Here is a 17,379-nt window from a genome sequence, read left to right on the forward strand (position 1 = left end):
CTCACTGCTGGTGAGCACAGTGGCAATGGTGGGAGCCTCTCCTGCCCCCACGGCAGCACTAAGGATGTCCAACTGACAGCTTAGGCCCACTCCCCAGAGCAGGCCTAAGCCATCAGTTGGACATCCCCCCAAGGGCTCTCAGCCTGCGAGAGGGACCCCTCCTCAAGTGCACGAATTTCATGCACTGGGCTTCTAGTCCTATATAATAAAAGGCTAATATGCAAATCAACCAAACGGCTGAACGACTGGTAGCTATGATGCGCACTGACCACCAGGGGGCAGATGCTCAACGCAGGAGCTGCCCCCTGGTGGTCAGTGTGCTTCCATAGGGGGAGTGCCGCTCAGCCAGAAGCCAGGATCACGGCTGGCGAGCACAGCAGCCTAAGCCATCAGTCGGACATCCCGTGAGGGCTCCTGGACTGCAAGAGGATGCAGGCCAGACTGAGGGACCCACCCTCAGTGCATGAATTCCATGCACTGGGCCTCTAGTATATATATAAAACCTCCTTAGGAAAATACAGGAAAAGCCGAGACCGGTTTGGCTCAGTGGATAGAGCGTCGGTCTGCGGACTGAAGGGTCCCAGGTTCGATTCCGGTCAAGGGCATGTACATGGGTTGCGGGCACAGCCCCAGTGGGGGGTGTGCAGGAGGCAGCTGATCGATGTTTCTCTCTCATCGATGTTTCTAACTATCCCTCTCTCTTCCTCTCTGTAAAAAATCAATAAAATATATTTTTAAAAAAATACAGGAAAAACTTTTCCCTTTCAGAAATAGGCTTATTTTCTAATGGAAAATATATTCATATTCTTAAGAAGCATGACAGAGATAATATGACCTTGACAACTCAAAGGAAGCTGGAGAAAGGGTGGGTGTGTATGTAGGGAGATAGCAGGTCCTGGGGGTTGTTCCCAGGCTGCAGTAACTCCTGGGCCTCTAAAGGCTTTAGTATAAAAGTACCATTTTTTTTCCTTTACAAGGAGAGTGCCCCCCTCACCCTGCTGCTGCTACTTTTGCAGCCTATTCAAGGGTGCTTCTGTAGTTCCCGCCTTCTAGGATAAGCACTTGGGGAGTGTAAATAATTATTTCCCATATTTTCCTCTTTCTGAATAGACTTACAATATGAAATCTTGCATATAAGAAGAGATCTTAAAAACAGAAACAAAACAAAAAACCCTACAGTAAATGAATAAGTACTCACAAAAGGGTAGATGAGACATTAGTCTTAGAATCTTGTCTCACACTAACCCAGCAGAGCCAATGGGTTCTGAGTGGCACAAAGCCCAAACAGCAGAGACAGAGGATTCCCTCTGTTCATAAAATGGCAAAGTGCAAACTAAGTCCCCCAAAGATAAGAAAGCAAGCAAAGAACATCAGTCAGTAACCAAATTACATTACAGACAGACAAGAACTTCCACTAGCTAAGCATTTCCAGTGGCTGATGCCTTGAAAGGGAGCAAGAAGGGTCCCCAAGATTAAGAATTCTTGGCAGCTGCTGGGAAGCTCCTGCAATCCCTGCCATGGGTTCAGCCTGCCACAAGTAGCTGGGACCCCTGGTAAAGTGAAATATACCCCATCTTTAAACAAACTAAATAACAAAGACACAAAACAACAATGACAAACTAAATAACAAAGACACAACAATCAATAGAGACACTCCATGTATATTTACAGGTGCACACAACCCACAGACAAGACAATAAATCAGAGTTCTTCCCATAAATCTTTCAGAAGATATCTTACAGTGCCTGGGACTTATAGCTAGAATGCTGCCCAGAGGGCTCCCGGGTGAGGTTGCCAGTGAACACCCATAAACAGACTGTTGTTCACAGATATCATATTCTGCTCTTCATAATAAATGTTGACTGGCATCCAGAGTTGTTTTGCCCAAAATCTGCCAGTCCCAAGGTGTCATATGGTAATTTTCAAACAAAGCATTAAGGAGTCCTTTTGTAAATGGACTGTTAACCCCATTTTCTCTAATACTTCTCCTTATTTCTTTAAAGGTATTAAAGGAGAATGGTTCATGTATCTGATCTTGCTGATCTTGCATAACTGGGCAAGCCAAAAGCTTTCCTTCTAACATAGCTTGCCTGATACATGATCCCATAATTGAGGATCTAGTTTGCTGGAGGCTAAATCCAACAACAGTTAGCATGTTAATGCAAAAAGAATCATTGGAAGACCAATGGACTTTCATATTCAGCAGGGCTCAAAATCAGCATAATATCGCCATGCTGTGGGCTCAGTAGCTCAAGGCAATTCCCTAACCTGATAATCCTTATACTGTTTACCAAACTTTACCTTTGATACACCTGTATTCATTGCTAAAGGGCAAATGTGTATTGAAGTAAATAAAAAGCAGACCGGCCAGAAGTTGGTGAGCTTCTCCTCTAGAGAGAGGTTTCCACCTGGCCCCCCATGCCTTCTAAATTCATATTTCTTGTATAGCATTTTCATTTATGCATCGGCCCCTCCTTCAGATCCTGAACCCCACCAAGAAGGTTGTGGCACTAGTTGATGAGCCTTCCCACACCAGAGGCGGAGGATCAGGAAAGGGTTCCTCTGAAGGCATGGCTTTAGGTATTACAGGCTCTATAGGCTCTACTTCAGGAGGAGGGGGCGGTGGTAAATCCTCCTGTTGCTCTGTAGGCTTTTGATCCCCAATATGAAGTGGGCATAGTGCAGAAATTATAATAGTCTGTAACAGGCTCTTTAGTTGTTCTTCTGTAACAGAGGCATCACCTGCTTTTTTTTTTTAATATATTTTATTGTTTTTTTACAGAGAGGAAGGGAGAGAGATAGAGAGTCAGAAACATCAATCAGCTGCCTCCTGCACAGATGTGCCCGCAACCAAGGTACATGCCCTTGACCGGAATCGAACCTGGGACCCTTCAGTCCGCAGGCCGACGCTCTATCCACTGAGCCAAACCAGTTTCAGCATCACCTGCTTTTAATAACTGTTTAAGCACTGTGATATATTACTGTTGTTCTGTAGACAGCTGTTGTCCCATTGTGAAACCTCAGCTGAGAAAAAAATCTGTTCAAACTTGGAAATCCCCACTGGGCTCCAATGACTTATTGTGCAGTTACTTTAGTTTTCTACCTCTTCGTTTTTGAGGTTTTTGCCACATCTCATTGCTTTCCTCATTCCTCACATGGGGCACCACTTGCCGGAGCTGACCAGCACACCCTGAGCCATGGATGAATGATTACTCTGACACACATTTCTGTGAAACAGAGGGCTAAGGGACCACTTGGCTATAGGAACCAAACAGCCTCATTTGCCTGCCTCCTTAGGCTTTTATTGTAGCAACAACTTGAACTAAAATTAAGTTCTCGATACTATCAGCAGGGTAAGTATCCTTGAGAAGACACATGCATCTGCAGTGTCCTTTAAGCAAGGACGTCTAAAAATTAAACATAAAGATTCCAGTAAAACATCCGGGGGCTCAGACTTGTTTGGAAAAGTCAAGGCAGGGTCGGCCGCCTTTGGCCAGCACCCTGTAAAGGCTCCCATCCTTTCAGAGACTCCTCCTTACAAACTTTCCAACCAAGTCCCATGCTTCCCCACATATTCCCTCATTCTTTGGGTTGTCTTTCACTTTATATATATACTAGGGGACTGGTGCACAAGATTTGTGCACTTGGGGTGGGGCCCCTCAGCCCGGCCTGCGCCCTCTAGCAGTTTGGAACCCCTTGGGGGATGTCTGCCTGCTAGCTTAGGCCTGATCCCCCTGAAGATCAGGCCTAAGCCAGCAGTCAGACATCCCTCTCACAGTCCGGGGCTCTCACAGTCCGGGATCCCTCACTCCTTACCACCCTCCTGCAGCGGAGGCGGTAGAGGCTCCTGCCACCACCACTGTGCTTGCCAGCTGTGAGCCCAGGCAGCTCTGGCTCAGCGACACTCCCCCTGTGGGAGCACACTGACCAAAAGGGGGAAGCTCCTGCATTGAGCATCTATCCCCTGGCGGTCAGTGCATGTCATAGCAACTGGTCAACTGATCGTTTGGTCAACTGGTCGTAACAGTCGCTTAGGCTTTTATATATATAGACTAGAGGCCCAACGCACAAAATTCGTGCAAGAGTAGGCCTTCACAGTCACGGCTGCCTGGATCCTTCCCTCGCAGCCACAGATCCCCCGCTGGGTCCTCTGGCTGCAGCCCCGGCTTTGTTACAGAAGGATGTCGAGTCTAATTAGCATATTACGCTTTTATTATTTTAGATACTAGGGTCCAGTGCACAAAATCGTGCGAGACCCAGAACCCAGAGTCCCGCAGCTTGGCGGGACCCAGAAAGAGTCCTGCAGCCACCTCTGCCACCGCCACTACAGGAGGCGGGACCCAGAAATCCACCCATGCCTCCGGTCAAGTCCTCCAGAGTCAAGTCCCCACCCACCCGTGCGCACCTCACCATGCAAGCAGCCTCCTGCTGATTGGTCGTTACGGCATGATGGAGTGATGACCACAGGTTTTTTATATAATAAATAATTGATTTCAGAGAGGAAGGAAGAGGGGGAGAGAGAGAGAGAGAGAGAAACATCAATGATGAGAGATAATCATTGATTGGCTGCCTCCTGAATGCCCCCAACCCTGGGGATTGAGCCCGCAACCCAGGCATGTGCCCTGACCTGGAATGGAACTATGACCTGGTTCATAGGTCAACACTCAACCACTGAGCCATGCTGGCCAGGCCCCAATACATTTTTTAATAGAAGTGGCAAGGGTGGACTTCCTTGTTTTATTTTTGATCATTAAGGATGATGTGAGCTGTGGAGTTTTGTAGATGGCCTTTATCAGGTGGAGGAAGTCACTTCTGTTTCTAGTTTGTAGAGTATTTTTATCATGAAAGTGTATTAAATTTTGTCATTTTTTTCTGTGTTTTCCCCTTTATTCCATCAATATAGTATATTAATTTATTTTCAGATGTGAAACCAACCTTGCAAATCTGGAATAAATCCCACTTGCTTATATTATATAGCGTTTTTCCTTTTTTTAAAATGTTTATTGAGTTTGAGAGAGAGAGAGAGAGAGAGAGAGAGAGAGAGAGAGAGAGAGGAAGGGAGAGAGAGGGAGGAAGGGAGAGAGAGAGAAAGAAAAAGTGAGAAACATTGATCAGTTGCCTCCTGTACACATCCGACTGGGAACTGAATCTACAACCTGGGCATGTGCCCTGAACAGTAATCAAACCAGCAACCTTTCGGTGCATGGGATGGATGATGCTCAACCGAGCCACACAGGCCAGGGCATGTTGTATAGCTTTTTTTGTTTTTAATCCTCACCCAAGGATATTTTTCCATTGATTTTTAGAGAGTGAAAGAGAGGGAGGGAGGGAGAAAGAGAGAGAGAGAAATCAATGTAACAGAGACACACAGATTGGTTGCCTCCTGCATCAGCCTTGACTAGGAGCAGGGATTGAATCTACAACCCAGGTACATGCCCTTGACTGGGAATCAAACTCATGACCCTTAGGTGCCTGGGCCAATGCTCCAACCATTTAGATACATGAGCCACAATGATACATAGCTTTTTAAAATATATATATTTTTATTGATTTCAGAGAGGAAGGGAGAGGGAGAGAGAGATAAAAACATCAGTGATGAGAGAAAATCATTGATTGGCTGCCTCCTGCACGCCCCCATGTGCCCTTGACCGGAATCAAACCCGGGACCCTTCAGTTCGCAGGCCAACGCTCAGTCCACTGAGCCAAACCAGCCAGGGCAATACATAGCTTTTAATTCCTGTTTGTGCAGAGCTTCAAGGTCAGCCCTATCTCATTGATATTAGGGTCTTCTCAGGTCTTTTCTGGCTTAGCATATACTCAGCCCTGCATATGCGCATGGCCTTCTAGCTTCCCAGGAATACGTAAGAGTTTTTCAAATCTCTTTATTGCACTGTTTTTCCTTTTGAGTTGGTTTTGGGGTTTGTGGGGTTTTTGGTCACCCTCTTATTAGCCCCAACTAGTAATGCTGCCTCAGGCATCTGTGTTGCTCATGTGGAGGCACTCACAAAATGATCGTATTAGAGAAAGTATCAGTGAGTCAGGATTTAAAATCTTCCAGGCATACTGGTAAGTTGGTAAGAACCAGAATTTGTGGATAACTGCAGTAAAGAGGGGTTGTGAATGTTATAGTCTTATAGCATAAAATTCAAAGTTTGTGGTGTTTAGAGAAGATAGAGTAAGGATGGCCTGAAATTGGCAAAGACCATGGAGCACACCTCTCTCCTATCTAGAGAACCAGAGTGTAGTCATCTTCCACTTAAGAAAGGTCGACCAGGAAAAGTCTTCTGAGATAATCAGGTTTCTGTTAGAAGACAAAGGAAACATACAGAAGGCAAAATTTAGAGAAGAGGTTGAAGACAAAGAGGATTTTTTCCTGATGAATGATACAGGACATACTGTAGGAAGATTGTAGGAACTGGATGCTGAGAAATCTGTATAAATATATATTTACCTGTCTCAGGATTAGAACGTGGGTGATAGCGCCCTAGCCACTTTGGCTCACTGGCTAGAGCATCGGCCTGTGGACTGAAGGGTCCCGGGTTTGATTCTAGTCAAGGGCACATGCCCAGGTTGCAGGCTCAACCCCCAGTAGGGGGCATGCAGGAGGCAACCAGTCAATGATTTTTTTTCTCTCATCATTGATATTTCTTTTTTTTAAATATATATTTTATTAATTTTTACAGAGAGAAGGGAGAGGAATAGAGAAACATCGATCAGCTGTCTCCTGCACACCCTCCACAACCAAGGTACATGCCCTTGACCGGAATCGAACCTGGAACCCTTCAGTCCGCAGGCCAACGCTCTATCTATTGAGCCAAACCAGTTAGGGCTCATCATTGATATTTCTATTTCTCTCTCCCTCTCCCTTACTCTCTGAAATCACTAAAAATATATTTCTAAAAAATAATAATAGAGTAAAATAAGAAAACCACCTCTTTGGCAACTTAAATGCCATTAGCTTCCCAATCCCAAGATTTACCTTTATTACAAATTTAATATGAAATATAAAATATATTTTAAAAAAAAGAACATGGGTGATAGGTATAATTTGGGAGATAATTTTTAAAATATATTTTTTTATTGATTTCAGAAAGGGAGAGGGAGAGAAAGAGAAACATCAATGATGAGATAGACTCATTGATATGATCGGCTGCCACCTGCATGCCTCACACTGGGGACCGAACCTGCTATCTGGGCATGTGCCCTGACCTGGAATGGAACTATGACCTGGTTCATAGGTCAGTGCTCAACCACTGAGCCACACCAACCAGGCAGGAGATAATTTTTCAAGGTAAATAATGAAAAAAAGGGTCAAAGCCATAATATGATCACTGATGGTCTCAAAGCAAATGGAGTAGTGTCCAGGCGAGGGTAGTAAGGGAAGCAGAAGAAAGGCTCTCTCCAGGATGACATGAAATTACACAGCCCCTATTCCTGGGTCTTCCAGTTCCTGGTAAGAAATTTAGATTTTATTCTACAGGGTCATGGGCAAGGAATGTCACCAACTCTCCAATCCCAGGGCCCTTGACAGTCACACCCACCCTGGCGCACACACCTTGGGGACAAACACACACATTCTGGGTGTGTACAACGCCCACACCCAAAACATTTATCTAGCCTGGGACATTTCTGGAAGCCTCCCCTCAAGGCCAGTATAGGGGTTCTGTAGTCCCCACAAAGGGACTCAGAACAGGAAAATCTATAACATGGAAGCACTGCATCGAAGCTGCTAGATCCTCAAAACCACGCTTCAGGCCATGACACCCTTTTACCCCAGGGCCCACAGTTTGTCTAAGACACCTCTCCACTGACCATGCAGGTAAAACTCATTTCATGGGTGACACATACACACCCCACACATACCAAAGGGGGGGGGGGAAGAAATTTGGATTTTATTCTGAATGTGCTGGAAGCCAGTACGAGATTGAAAATACAGAAGAAAGGGATAATGATGAGAGAATCCCTTCCAATGAATGAGATAGTATGGAGCCAACTATAAAAGGGCCTATAAATCAAGCAGTTTATTCCTTTAAAAAAAGACAAAAAATACTGCCCTCTGTCTGGCCTGTGTGGCTCAGTGGTTGAGCACTGACCTATGAACCAGGTCACGGTTCAATTCCTGGTCAGAGCACATGCTCAGGTTGTGGGCTCGATTCCCAGTAGGGGGCGTGCAGGAGGTAGCCAATCAATGATTCTCTCTCATCATTGATATTTCTATCTCTCCATCTCCCTTCCTCTCTGAGATCAATAAAAAATATATGTAATTTAAAAAAACAAAACTAAAAAAAAACACACAAAAAAACAAACAAACAAAAAACCAAAACTGCCCTCTGCTCTGTGTTCCTCTTCAGTCACCACCCTCATTCTCTCTTCCCCTTCAAACTTCTCAAAACAATTATCTCCATATATTGTATTTTTTAAATGTCCCCTTGTTTCAAGTTTTTGGAAAAACTAATCAAGTTTTGTCCAGTTCATTGCACAGAAACTGCTCTTGCCAATGCCACTCAACAATCCAATCATCACTTTTTAGTCTTTTAACTAGACACCATAGTAGCATGAGACCATGACATGACCCTCACTCTGTGCTGTCTGTCACTCTAATTGCTCCTTCTGGCTCCCTTGCAAGCCTCTTTTCTCTACCTGGCCTTGAATGTTGCCATTCCTCAAGCCTTGAACCCAGGCCCTCTTCTTCTATTTCTTTATGCCAGAGGTTGGCCCACTACTGTGTACTGATGGGGCCCATTGAGCTTAGTGGTTTTTGTTTGTGTTTGGAAAAAATTCAAAAGCATAGTATTCATAACAAATGAATCCCAGTATCCATGAAGTTTTATTGGCAGGCAGCCAGCCATATCCATTTGTTTACCTTTGTCTATGGCTGCTTTCACACTACAACAGCAAAGCTGACACAGAACCTATAGCCCACAAAGCCTGAAGTATTTACTTACCTTTTACAAGAAAAGTTTGCCTTAGGATGTCTCCCTAGATTACTATATTCATTCTGGCAGCATTTTAAAAAAAAAATATTTTATTGATTTTTTACAGAGAGGAAGGGAGAGGGAGAGAGAGTTAGAAACATCAATTAGAGAGAAACATCAATCAGCTGCCTCCTGCACAGCCCCTACCAGGGATGTGCCTGCAACCAAGGTACATGCCCTTAACCAGAATCAAACCTGGGACCCTTGAATCCACAGGCCTATGCTCTATCCCCTGAGCCAAACCGGTTAGGGCCATTCTGGCAGCATTAATTACCATTTATATACCAATGATTCCCAAAAGAACATCTTCGGTCCAGATCTCTTCCATAAGGATGACCAGACATGAACATTTAGCTGCCTGTTGTCACGGAGAGGGAGAATTCCCTTTTACTTTTAGTTCTTGTGGCTGGACTAATAACAAGAGTAAAATTGACATAACACTGGATTAACAGGGGAAAATATCAATTTACATGTGTACATGGGAGAATCACAATATGACGGTCAGATAATAAAATGAGGCTCCAATAAATTATCAAACCAGGCATCTTTTAATATTTTTGAGAAACTGACAGGACAAAGAAAGTCAGTGCTCATAAGAAATCTAAGCAAGGTTTGGGCTTGAGTAGTAAAATCAGTAAAGACTAATGCTTGTTTCTACAGATTGGTCAGCTCTGAGCTACTTAACTCTATCAATAAGGGGTTTCTCTCCCAGCTGGTGTGGCTTAGTGTAGGCCTAAGAACCAGGAGGTCATGGTTGATTCCCAGTCAGGGCAGGTGCCCGGGTTATGGGTTCGATCCCCAGTGGGGGACAGCAGGAGGCAGCCGATCAATGATTCTCTATCATTGATGTTTCTCCCTCTCCCTTCCTCTCTGAAATCAATAAAACATATTACAAACTAAATAAGGTGTGTCTTTCAGGTGCCGGGAGATTTATTTTCTGCATTTAAGGAGACAATGGAAAGTCAGGTGCCCTTCTGTTTCCCAAGTAACTAGTTAACCTATATGCCATTATGTGATATTTTGGGGTGGCCTGCCTTGGGCCTCAACACTGCCATTCCCACTTACATGAGTCACCAAGCTCCTACCTAAGACTACTCCACTTCAACAAAAATGGTACCAATATTCATCCAGTTGATCAAGTGAGATATTGACAATCCTTGACACACCTCCCTCTCCCTAAACCCCAACATCCAATTTCTCCCCAAACCCTTCAAAACAAAACCCAAGCTCATCCCTCCTTTCCATCTCTACTGCCTTTCCCCCTTTTCCAACGCCCCCGCCCCCACATCTCTCACCCTGGACCACTGCAAAAGCTTCTAAAGCGAGTCTCCTCAAAGGGTAACCAGCCAGGCTACTCCCCACGGCCCCTCGGCTGTGCCCGGGCCTAGACGGAGCCTCAACCTCCACCAAAGCTCACGGCTCGCGGTGCCGCGAGACTCCCAACCTCAGGCCCTCCCCTCCCCCTCCCCCTCCCCCTCCCTAATCCCATCCCCACCCCCTCCCAGATCCCCTCCCCAGCGCCCCTCCCAACCCCCTTCCCATCCCCTCCCAACCCCCTCCCCAGGGTTTTAGAGCTCCTTTTAGGAGGAAGGTCTCCCGCGTTCGCCGACTCGTGGTAACTGCGGGGCCTACGACGCGGTCGCAAAACCGTCGTAACGTACTACGTTGTAACTTTCGGCTACTTTCTACGTAGGGTGTGGCTACGTTTTACAAACCGGCCCGTGAGTCTTTGCGTTTTCTCTTTCCAGCCGGTGCCGAGCTATGGGTGAGTGTTGCTTGTGTCAGGGCTGGGGTAGAGGAGCGAGTTCAATCCGGCGCCATCCTGCCTCTCAGCCAAATTAGGAGGGTGGGCGCGCTGACCCTCGGCAACGAACAGCCATGAGGAAGTTTATGCTCAGGTTTGTGCCGCCGAGTCCGGCGCTGGGGTCCGTGCCAGAGCCCGAGCCGGGATGCAAGCGGCGTCAACATGGCTGCCGCGGGAGAGGGTGCAGGCGGGGCGGCACGCGCATGATGACGCCTTAGGACTGCTGTGAAATCCCCGACGCTCCGTGGGGAAGCCAACCTTGGAGAGCTGAGCGTGCCGCCCGCCCTGCGCGGGGTCTGGAGCTGGCTTAGGGCTGCCCGCGTCCCAGTGGTTCAGGCTTCCGCACCCCGTACCTCCAAACAGGTATCTCTCGGGACAACTGGCACAAGCGCCGCAAGACCGGGGGCAAGAGGAAGCCCTACCACAAGAAGCGAAAATATGAGCTGGGACGGCCTGCTGCCAACACGAAGGTGCGTGCGGGGCCTCGCCACCCGGAGGTCCACTCCGGCGGGTCTCCACGGTCCGGCTCTGCGCGTGGCTGTTGAGTCTTGGGTGGTGGGTGGGCCCCGTGACGTTTTGGGAGCGAATGGCCTCTTCGTCGTTACCTGTTGGGTAAATACGAGAGAGGTTGCACGGAGACGTGCTGTGAGGATTAAAGGGCTCCGCACGTGCTGGTTAGAAACCCGGTGTTTCTGTCGCGTGCACACTTGGTTTACAGTGTTTGGGAATCAATTTTTTTTTTCCTTGGAGGTAACTAGAGTGATGAAAAAGGTATCCTTAGGCGTGGTGTGGCCGTCTTGGCCACTTGTGTGCCACTTGCCAGTGCTAGGACTCGTCATAGTTACACTGACTGTTTCCTCCATCCGGCCAGGCTCCCTTGCCTCTCGCGTCTTGCTTTCCTTTATAACCTAGTCCCCGTCTCCTTGTGTTTCCCAGATTGGACCCCGCCGCATCCACACAGTCCGAGTGCGCGGAGGCAACAAGAAGTACCGAGCCTTGAGGCTGGACGTGGGCAACTTCTCCTGGGGCTCAGAGTGTGAGTGAGTGAGGCCCGGCAGGAGTGGGTGGGATTTCGGCACCTACAGCCTCGGAGCTTCAGTACGTGCTTTTAGCAGGAAGTCCATGGCCTCCACCCAGACACTGAAGTTTCTTCTTGAAAGACCCTGAGGCTGTGGTAATTAGAGCTGTCTCTGCAGCCTGTACTGGAAACTCCTGTGGGCTCAGGGAGGGGCTGGATCTAGAGACTGTGTGTGTGGTGGTCAGCCACTTCCGGAAAGATGGGCTTGTGGAACATGAGCTGATGCCCCATGGCTGGGTACTTCGCCTTCGGCCCTATTAGGCTGGGATGGGAGGGCAAGGCCAGTTGGCCTTTGGTTTACTCTGCTTGATTCTGAATTTCTCCTGTGAGCAGGTTGTACGCGCAAAACAAGGATTATTGATGTCGTCTACAATGCATCCAACAACGAACTGGTCCGCACCAAGACCCTAGTAAAGAACTGCATCGTGCTCGTCGACAGCACACCGTACCGACAGTGGTACGAGTCCCACTACGCACTGCCCCTGGGCCGCAAGAAGGGGGCCAAGCTGGTGCGTGTTTGGGGAGCCAACCTCCCTGTAGGGTGGGGGGAGGCCAACCTGATTACAGCCGCCTTGTGATGAAATTCTGTCCAGTTCTGCTACTGAATGGAAAGAGAAGAAAGCCTTTAGTGCTGAGGAAGGCAGAAGTTGGGATGTGCGGGGTTCAAGGGTACCATGACAATCCTTCCTCGAGTTAGAATTTGGGGACCCCTAGCTAACCCATCTTTGTCTCCTTTCCTTAGACTCCTGAAGAGGAAGAGATTTTGAACAAAAAACGATCAAAGAAAATTCAGAAGAAATATGATGAAAGGAAAAAGAATGCCAAGATCAGCAGTCTTCTTGAGGAGCAGTTCCAGCAGGGCAAGCTTCTCGGTAAGATGGCCGTCGCGTTGGGGTGGTGGGTCACGAGCTATTTTACCCTTGCCTCGGTCCTGTGGACTGCCAGCCATGTCGTCTAGAGGGTTCACAGGACAGTTTAATAACAGCAGCATACAAATCACCATTTGGTCAACCCATTAGTGTGAAGCTAAAATCGGAAATGGTGGGCAGGAGTCCATAGGCCTGGGTGAGCAGAATTCTGAGAAGTGAGTGCCCAGGCTAAGGGGGGCTGTCTCAGTGATGAAAACTTTGTCCAGTTCTGCTACTGACTTTAAGTGACGATAAAGTGTATCTGAGGAGACAACAGGTTTCATGCCTGACCCCCCTCTCGCCCCCCAATACCTAAATCAGTGTATGCTTTTAAGGGCACATAGCTATGGGTAAGATCACATTGCTGTTTTGCTGAGGACCACATATTCTCTCGGCAGCATGCATCGCTTCAAGACCAGGCCAGTGTGGCCGAGCAGATGGCTATGTGCTCGAGGGCAAGGAGCTGGAGTTCTATTTGAGGAAAATCAAGGCCCGGAAAGGCAAATAAACCCTCTTCCCTCCTGTCTTAGCTCATGTAATAAAGGTGTTTATTCTAGGTTCTGTGTCCACGTCTGAATACTTGATCAGCACGCTATTAGAGTACTCTAAATCCCTCTCCCTGGAGGGCTGTACTTCAATATAGTAAGAGGGCCCTGGGCAACGTGGTTCAGTGGTTAGAGCATAAACCTGCACACTGATTATTACCTGTCAAGGGCACCTACCTGGGTTGCAGGTTCAATCCCCTGCCTGGGTCAGGGCACATGCAGAAGGCAACCCAATCAATATATCTCTTATTGATGTTCCCCTCTCTCCTTCCCTTTTTTTTTTTTTTTTTAAATATATTTTATTGATTTTTTACAGAGAGGAAGAGAGAGGGATAGAGTTTGAAACATCCATGAGAGAGAAACATGGATCAGCTGCCTCTTGCACACCCCCTACTGGGGATGTGCCCGCAACCAAGGTACATGCCCTTGACCGGAATCGAACCTGGGACCCTTGAGTCTGCAGGCTGACGCTCTATCCACTGAGCCAAACCGGTCTCAGCTCTCCTTCCCTTTCATTCACTCAAAATCAATGGGAAAAAATGTTCTTGGGTGAGGATTTTTAAAAAATATGTATAGTAGGGGGAACTTCTCACCCCAAAGTGACATGTGGCTTGCAGGCCAAGCAAAGACCATATAAGGGAGGTATTACAGCACTAAGGCTTACTCCTCAGTATTGATGTGTTGACCGTGATTGTAACCTGAAGCAATACTGCCTCTAAAGTTGGCTCCTTAGAGATCCTGTACCCCTTGGACCTTGATTTTAATGTTCTAGAAATCGAAATTTCTGCATTGTTCAGAGCAGGTTCTATTTTTCTCCTAAGCCCTAACCCCTTGCCCTAAAAAGTATGTTCGGTTGCCAATTTTTTAATTCAGAGAGAGGGAAACAAGGATGAGAATGGTTGATCAGCTGCCTCCTGCACACCCTCCTACTGGGGTCCAAGCCCACAACTTGGGCATGTGCCCTTGACCAGAATTGAACCCATTACCCTTCGGTCTGCGGGCTGACGCTCTATCTACTGAGCCAAACCAGCTAGGGCTAACACCAGCACTTAATGAAGTTTGTGTTTATCTTTCTGACTTGAGCTAGCACAGGCACCTGCACTTTGATGTCAGCAGGTTCATCTAATGTCATCAAATCTTGGTTCAACCTGTAACGTCACCCTGACCATTCTGGTCCCTTTTTTGTATCTTACTCATTCTCAATGATGCTGCTGCTGCTGCTGCTGCTGTTCCCAGTGCAACCCCAGCAATCAATGATTATTTTAAAACATTGTGTTTAAAGAAAAAATTACTTCCCATCTCAAAATCCTTACAAAAGACAAACTCAATGTGACTGGTCCCTTTTCTATAGTGCCTACCATCTGGCCTTAATTTATGAACACTTCAGATATCCTAATGACTTCTTCCAGGTCTTTGCTCTGACTAGTGAGTTCTCCGATCACAATTTAAAAAATAAGTTTTTATTGATTTTTTAGGGAGAGAGGGATAGATAGGAACATCTATGAGACCCCTAGCTGGTTTGGCTCAGTGGATAGAGGATCGGTCGGCCCTGCAGACTGAAGGGTTCTGGATTTAATTCAGGTCAACGGCGCACACCTTGGTTGCAGGCGCCTCACGGGCCCGGACCCTAATCAGGGCATGTGCGGGAAGCAGCCAATTGATGTGTTTCATCGATATTTCTGTGTCCCTCTCCTACTCTAAAAATCAATGGAAAAATATCCTCTAATGAGGATTAAAAAGAAACATCGAGCTCTAGCCAGTTTGACTTGGTGGATAGAGCATCATCCTGCAGGACTTTCAGTTCCGGGTTCCATTCAGATCAAGGGCATATGCCCTGGTTGCCCACTCAATCCCCAATAGGGGGCGTACAGGAGGCAGCCAATCAGTGATTCATTATTGATGTTTCTCTCCCTCTGAAATCAATTAAAAAAAATAGCTTTTAAAAATAAAAGAAGCCCTAACTGGTTTGGCTCAGTGGATAGAGCATCGGCCTGTGGACTCAAGGGTCCCAGGTTTGATTCCAGTCAAGGGCATGTACCTTGGTTGCGGGCACATACCCAGTAGGGAGTGTGCAGGAGGCAGCTGATCGATGTTTCTAACTATCACTCTCCCTTCCTCTCTGTAAAAAAATCAATAAAATATATTTTAAAAAAAATAAGTATGTATTTCTCCATTTAAAAAAACATACAAAACATCGTTGAGAGAATCATTGATTGGCTGCCTCCTGCATGCACCCCCACTGGGTATTGAGCCTGATACCTGAGCATGTGCCCTGAAAGGGAATTGAACCAGCAAGTTGGTTCCTAGGTTGATGCTCAACCGTTGAGCCACACGGGCTAGGCTGGTCACAATTTGAAATTGCAGTCCCTTCCACACTGTCCTTTGCCCCTGTTTTTCTCATCCCTTTACCTGGCATGAACTTTTTTTTATTATTTGCTTGTATTTTTTTGTCCTCAAAATACAACTCAAGGAACAGATCATTGTTTCCTGCTGTGTCCAGTATCTGGGAAAGTGCATGGCCGTGCGCCACACACTCAAATATGTGCTAAGTTAATGAGTTCCTAAAGACCTGATACAATTTAAATAAAGTTGATGGAAAGTGCAAATACATATCTTAGGAGCCAAATGAGTGCAAAATCCAATTGATTCATCAACTTGGCTAACTTGCAGACACGAAAGATGAGCCCCAAAACAACTTAAGGATAAAAACCCAAACCTCAAATCTTACCATTGGCTCTGGAGAGACCTAGCCTTCACCTTCCTACCAAGTGAGGATCTGCACCATCTTAATAGCTAACGATTACTGAGAGTGACGCTCCACACTTTGCCTTTACTCTTTTTTTTTTGGGGGGGGGGGTGAGGGGCTGGGTGGCTTCCAGTAAAAACCTGAAGACCTAGACAAATTCAAAAAGCTATAAGCACTCCTTTGCCTTTTCTAATTTGAGCTCTGCAAGGCATTGATCCTCTCCTTCCATCCCTTCTACCTCTCATCTGTCAATAGGACCGGTAGGTTCTAAGGCAGTGATGGGCAACCTTTTGAGCTTGGTGTGTCAAACTTCGCCAAAAAACTGAGCATAACTCGGGTAGTGTGTCACTTTGAGGAAAAAACTAACTCCAAGACTCTAGTCGCAAATGTTTCATCCTCAGGAGCAGCAAATGTTTCATCCTCGGCATGCGGCCGCGTGTCATCAGAAATGGCTACGCGTGTCAGTGCTGACACGCGTGTCATAGGTTCGCCATCACTGTTCTAAGGAGTCTCCACTGCCTTCACAGATGATCATTCTTGCACTAGAGCAGGGGTCCTCAAACTTTTTAAACAGGGGGCCAGTTCACTGTCCCTCAGACCGTTGGAGGGCCGGACTATAGTTTAAAAAAAACTATGAACAAATTCCTATGCACACTGCACATATCTTATTTTGAAGTAAAAAAAAAAAAAAAAACGGCAAAAACACCCGCATGTGGCCCGCGGGCCGTAGTTTGAGGACGCCTGCCCTAGAGCAAGGCTACCTCCCCCTGAAAACCCAACAACAACTCGCCTTCCTTAGTGAATAGCAATGGAGAGGTGCTGTTGTCCACATTATAGACTTGGTCACTGTGAGGCTTTGAAATGTTCACTACCCCACCGTCACGGAGCAGGAAAATAGCAAAACCAGCCTTATGATTGAGTCTGTCAGTGATGGCGAACCTATGACACGCGTGTCAGCACCGACACGCGTAGCCATTTCTGATGACACGCGGCCGCTGAGGCGGCCACATGCCGAGGATGAAACATTTGCTGCTCCTGAGGATGAAACATTTGCAAAATAATGTTTTTTCCTCAAAGTGACACACTACCCGAGTTATGCTCAGTTTTTTGGCGAAGTTTGACACACCAAGCTCAAAAGGTTGCCCATCACTGCCACCGGCTGCACTTAACCTCTACCTGTGTACGCCTGCCTCAAATATGTGCTCCCCGCTGAGTTCTGGCATTTGCCTCCTTGGGCATTATGATCAGCTTTGATATTCACCAATTTATTTACTGGAGGCTGAGCCTAGAAGACAGGAACCTTAGAGGAGCTCAGTTTACCAA

The 17,379-nt window shown here is 46.8% G+C and overlaps 1 protein-coding gene across 1 annotated transcript; it reads left to right on the forward strand.

The window, feature by feature from the left end:
* The first annotated feature begins 10,615 nt into the window (after positions 1-10,615).
* RPS8 (ribosomal protein S8) lies at positions 10,616-13,321 on the forward strand. Its single transcript, XM_079778441.1, has 6 exons — positions 10,616-10,740; positions 11,143-11,249; positions 11,716-11,815; positions 12,191-12,366; positions 12,600-12,729; positions 13,164-13,321. The coding sequence occupies exons 1-6, from the start codon at positions 10,737-10,739 to the stop codon at positions 13,271-13,273; spliced, it is 627 nt and encodes a 208-aa protein (XP_079634567.1). The 5' UTR covers positions 10,616-10,736; the 3' UTR covers positions 13,274-13,321.
* Positions 13,322-17,379: the final 4,058 nt, after the last annotated feature.

Source organism: Cnephaeus nilssonii, assembly GCF_951640355.1.
Source record: "Cnephaeus nilssonii genome assembly, chromosome: 7".
Taxonomy (NCBI): Eukaryota; Metazoa; Chordata; class Mammalia; order Chiroptera; family Vespertilionidae; genus Cnephaeus; species Cnephaeus nilssonii.

Excerpts from the sequence above, each read along its gene's own strand:
- RPS8 (XM_079778441.1), top strand. Across the intron at positions 12,367-12,599 it reads GCAAGAAGGGGGCCAAGCTG|ACTCCTGAAGAGGAAGAGAT; the intron begins GTGCGTGTTTGG and ends TCCTTTCCTTAG. Across the intron at positions 12,730-13,163 it reads CCAGCAGGGCAAGCTTCTCG|CATGCATCGCTTCAAGACCA; the intron begins GTAAGATGGCCG and ends TTCTCTCGGCAG.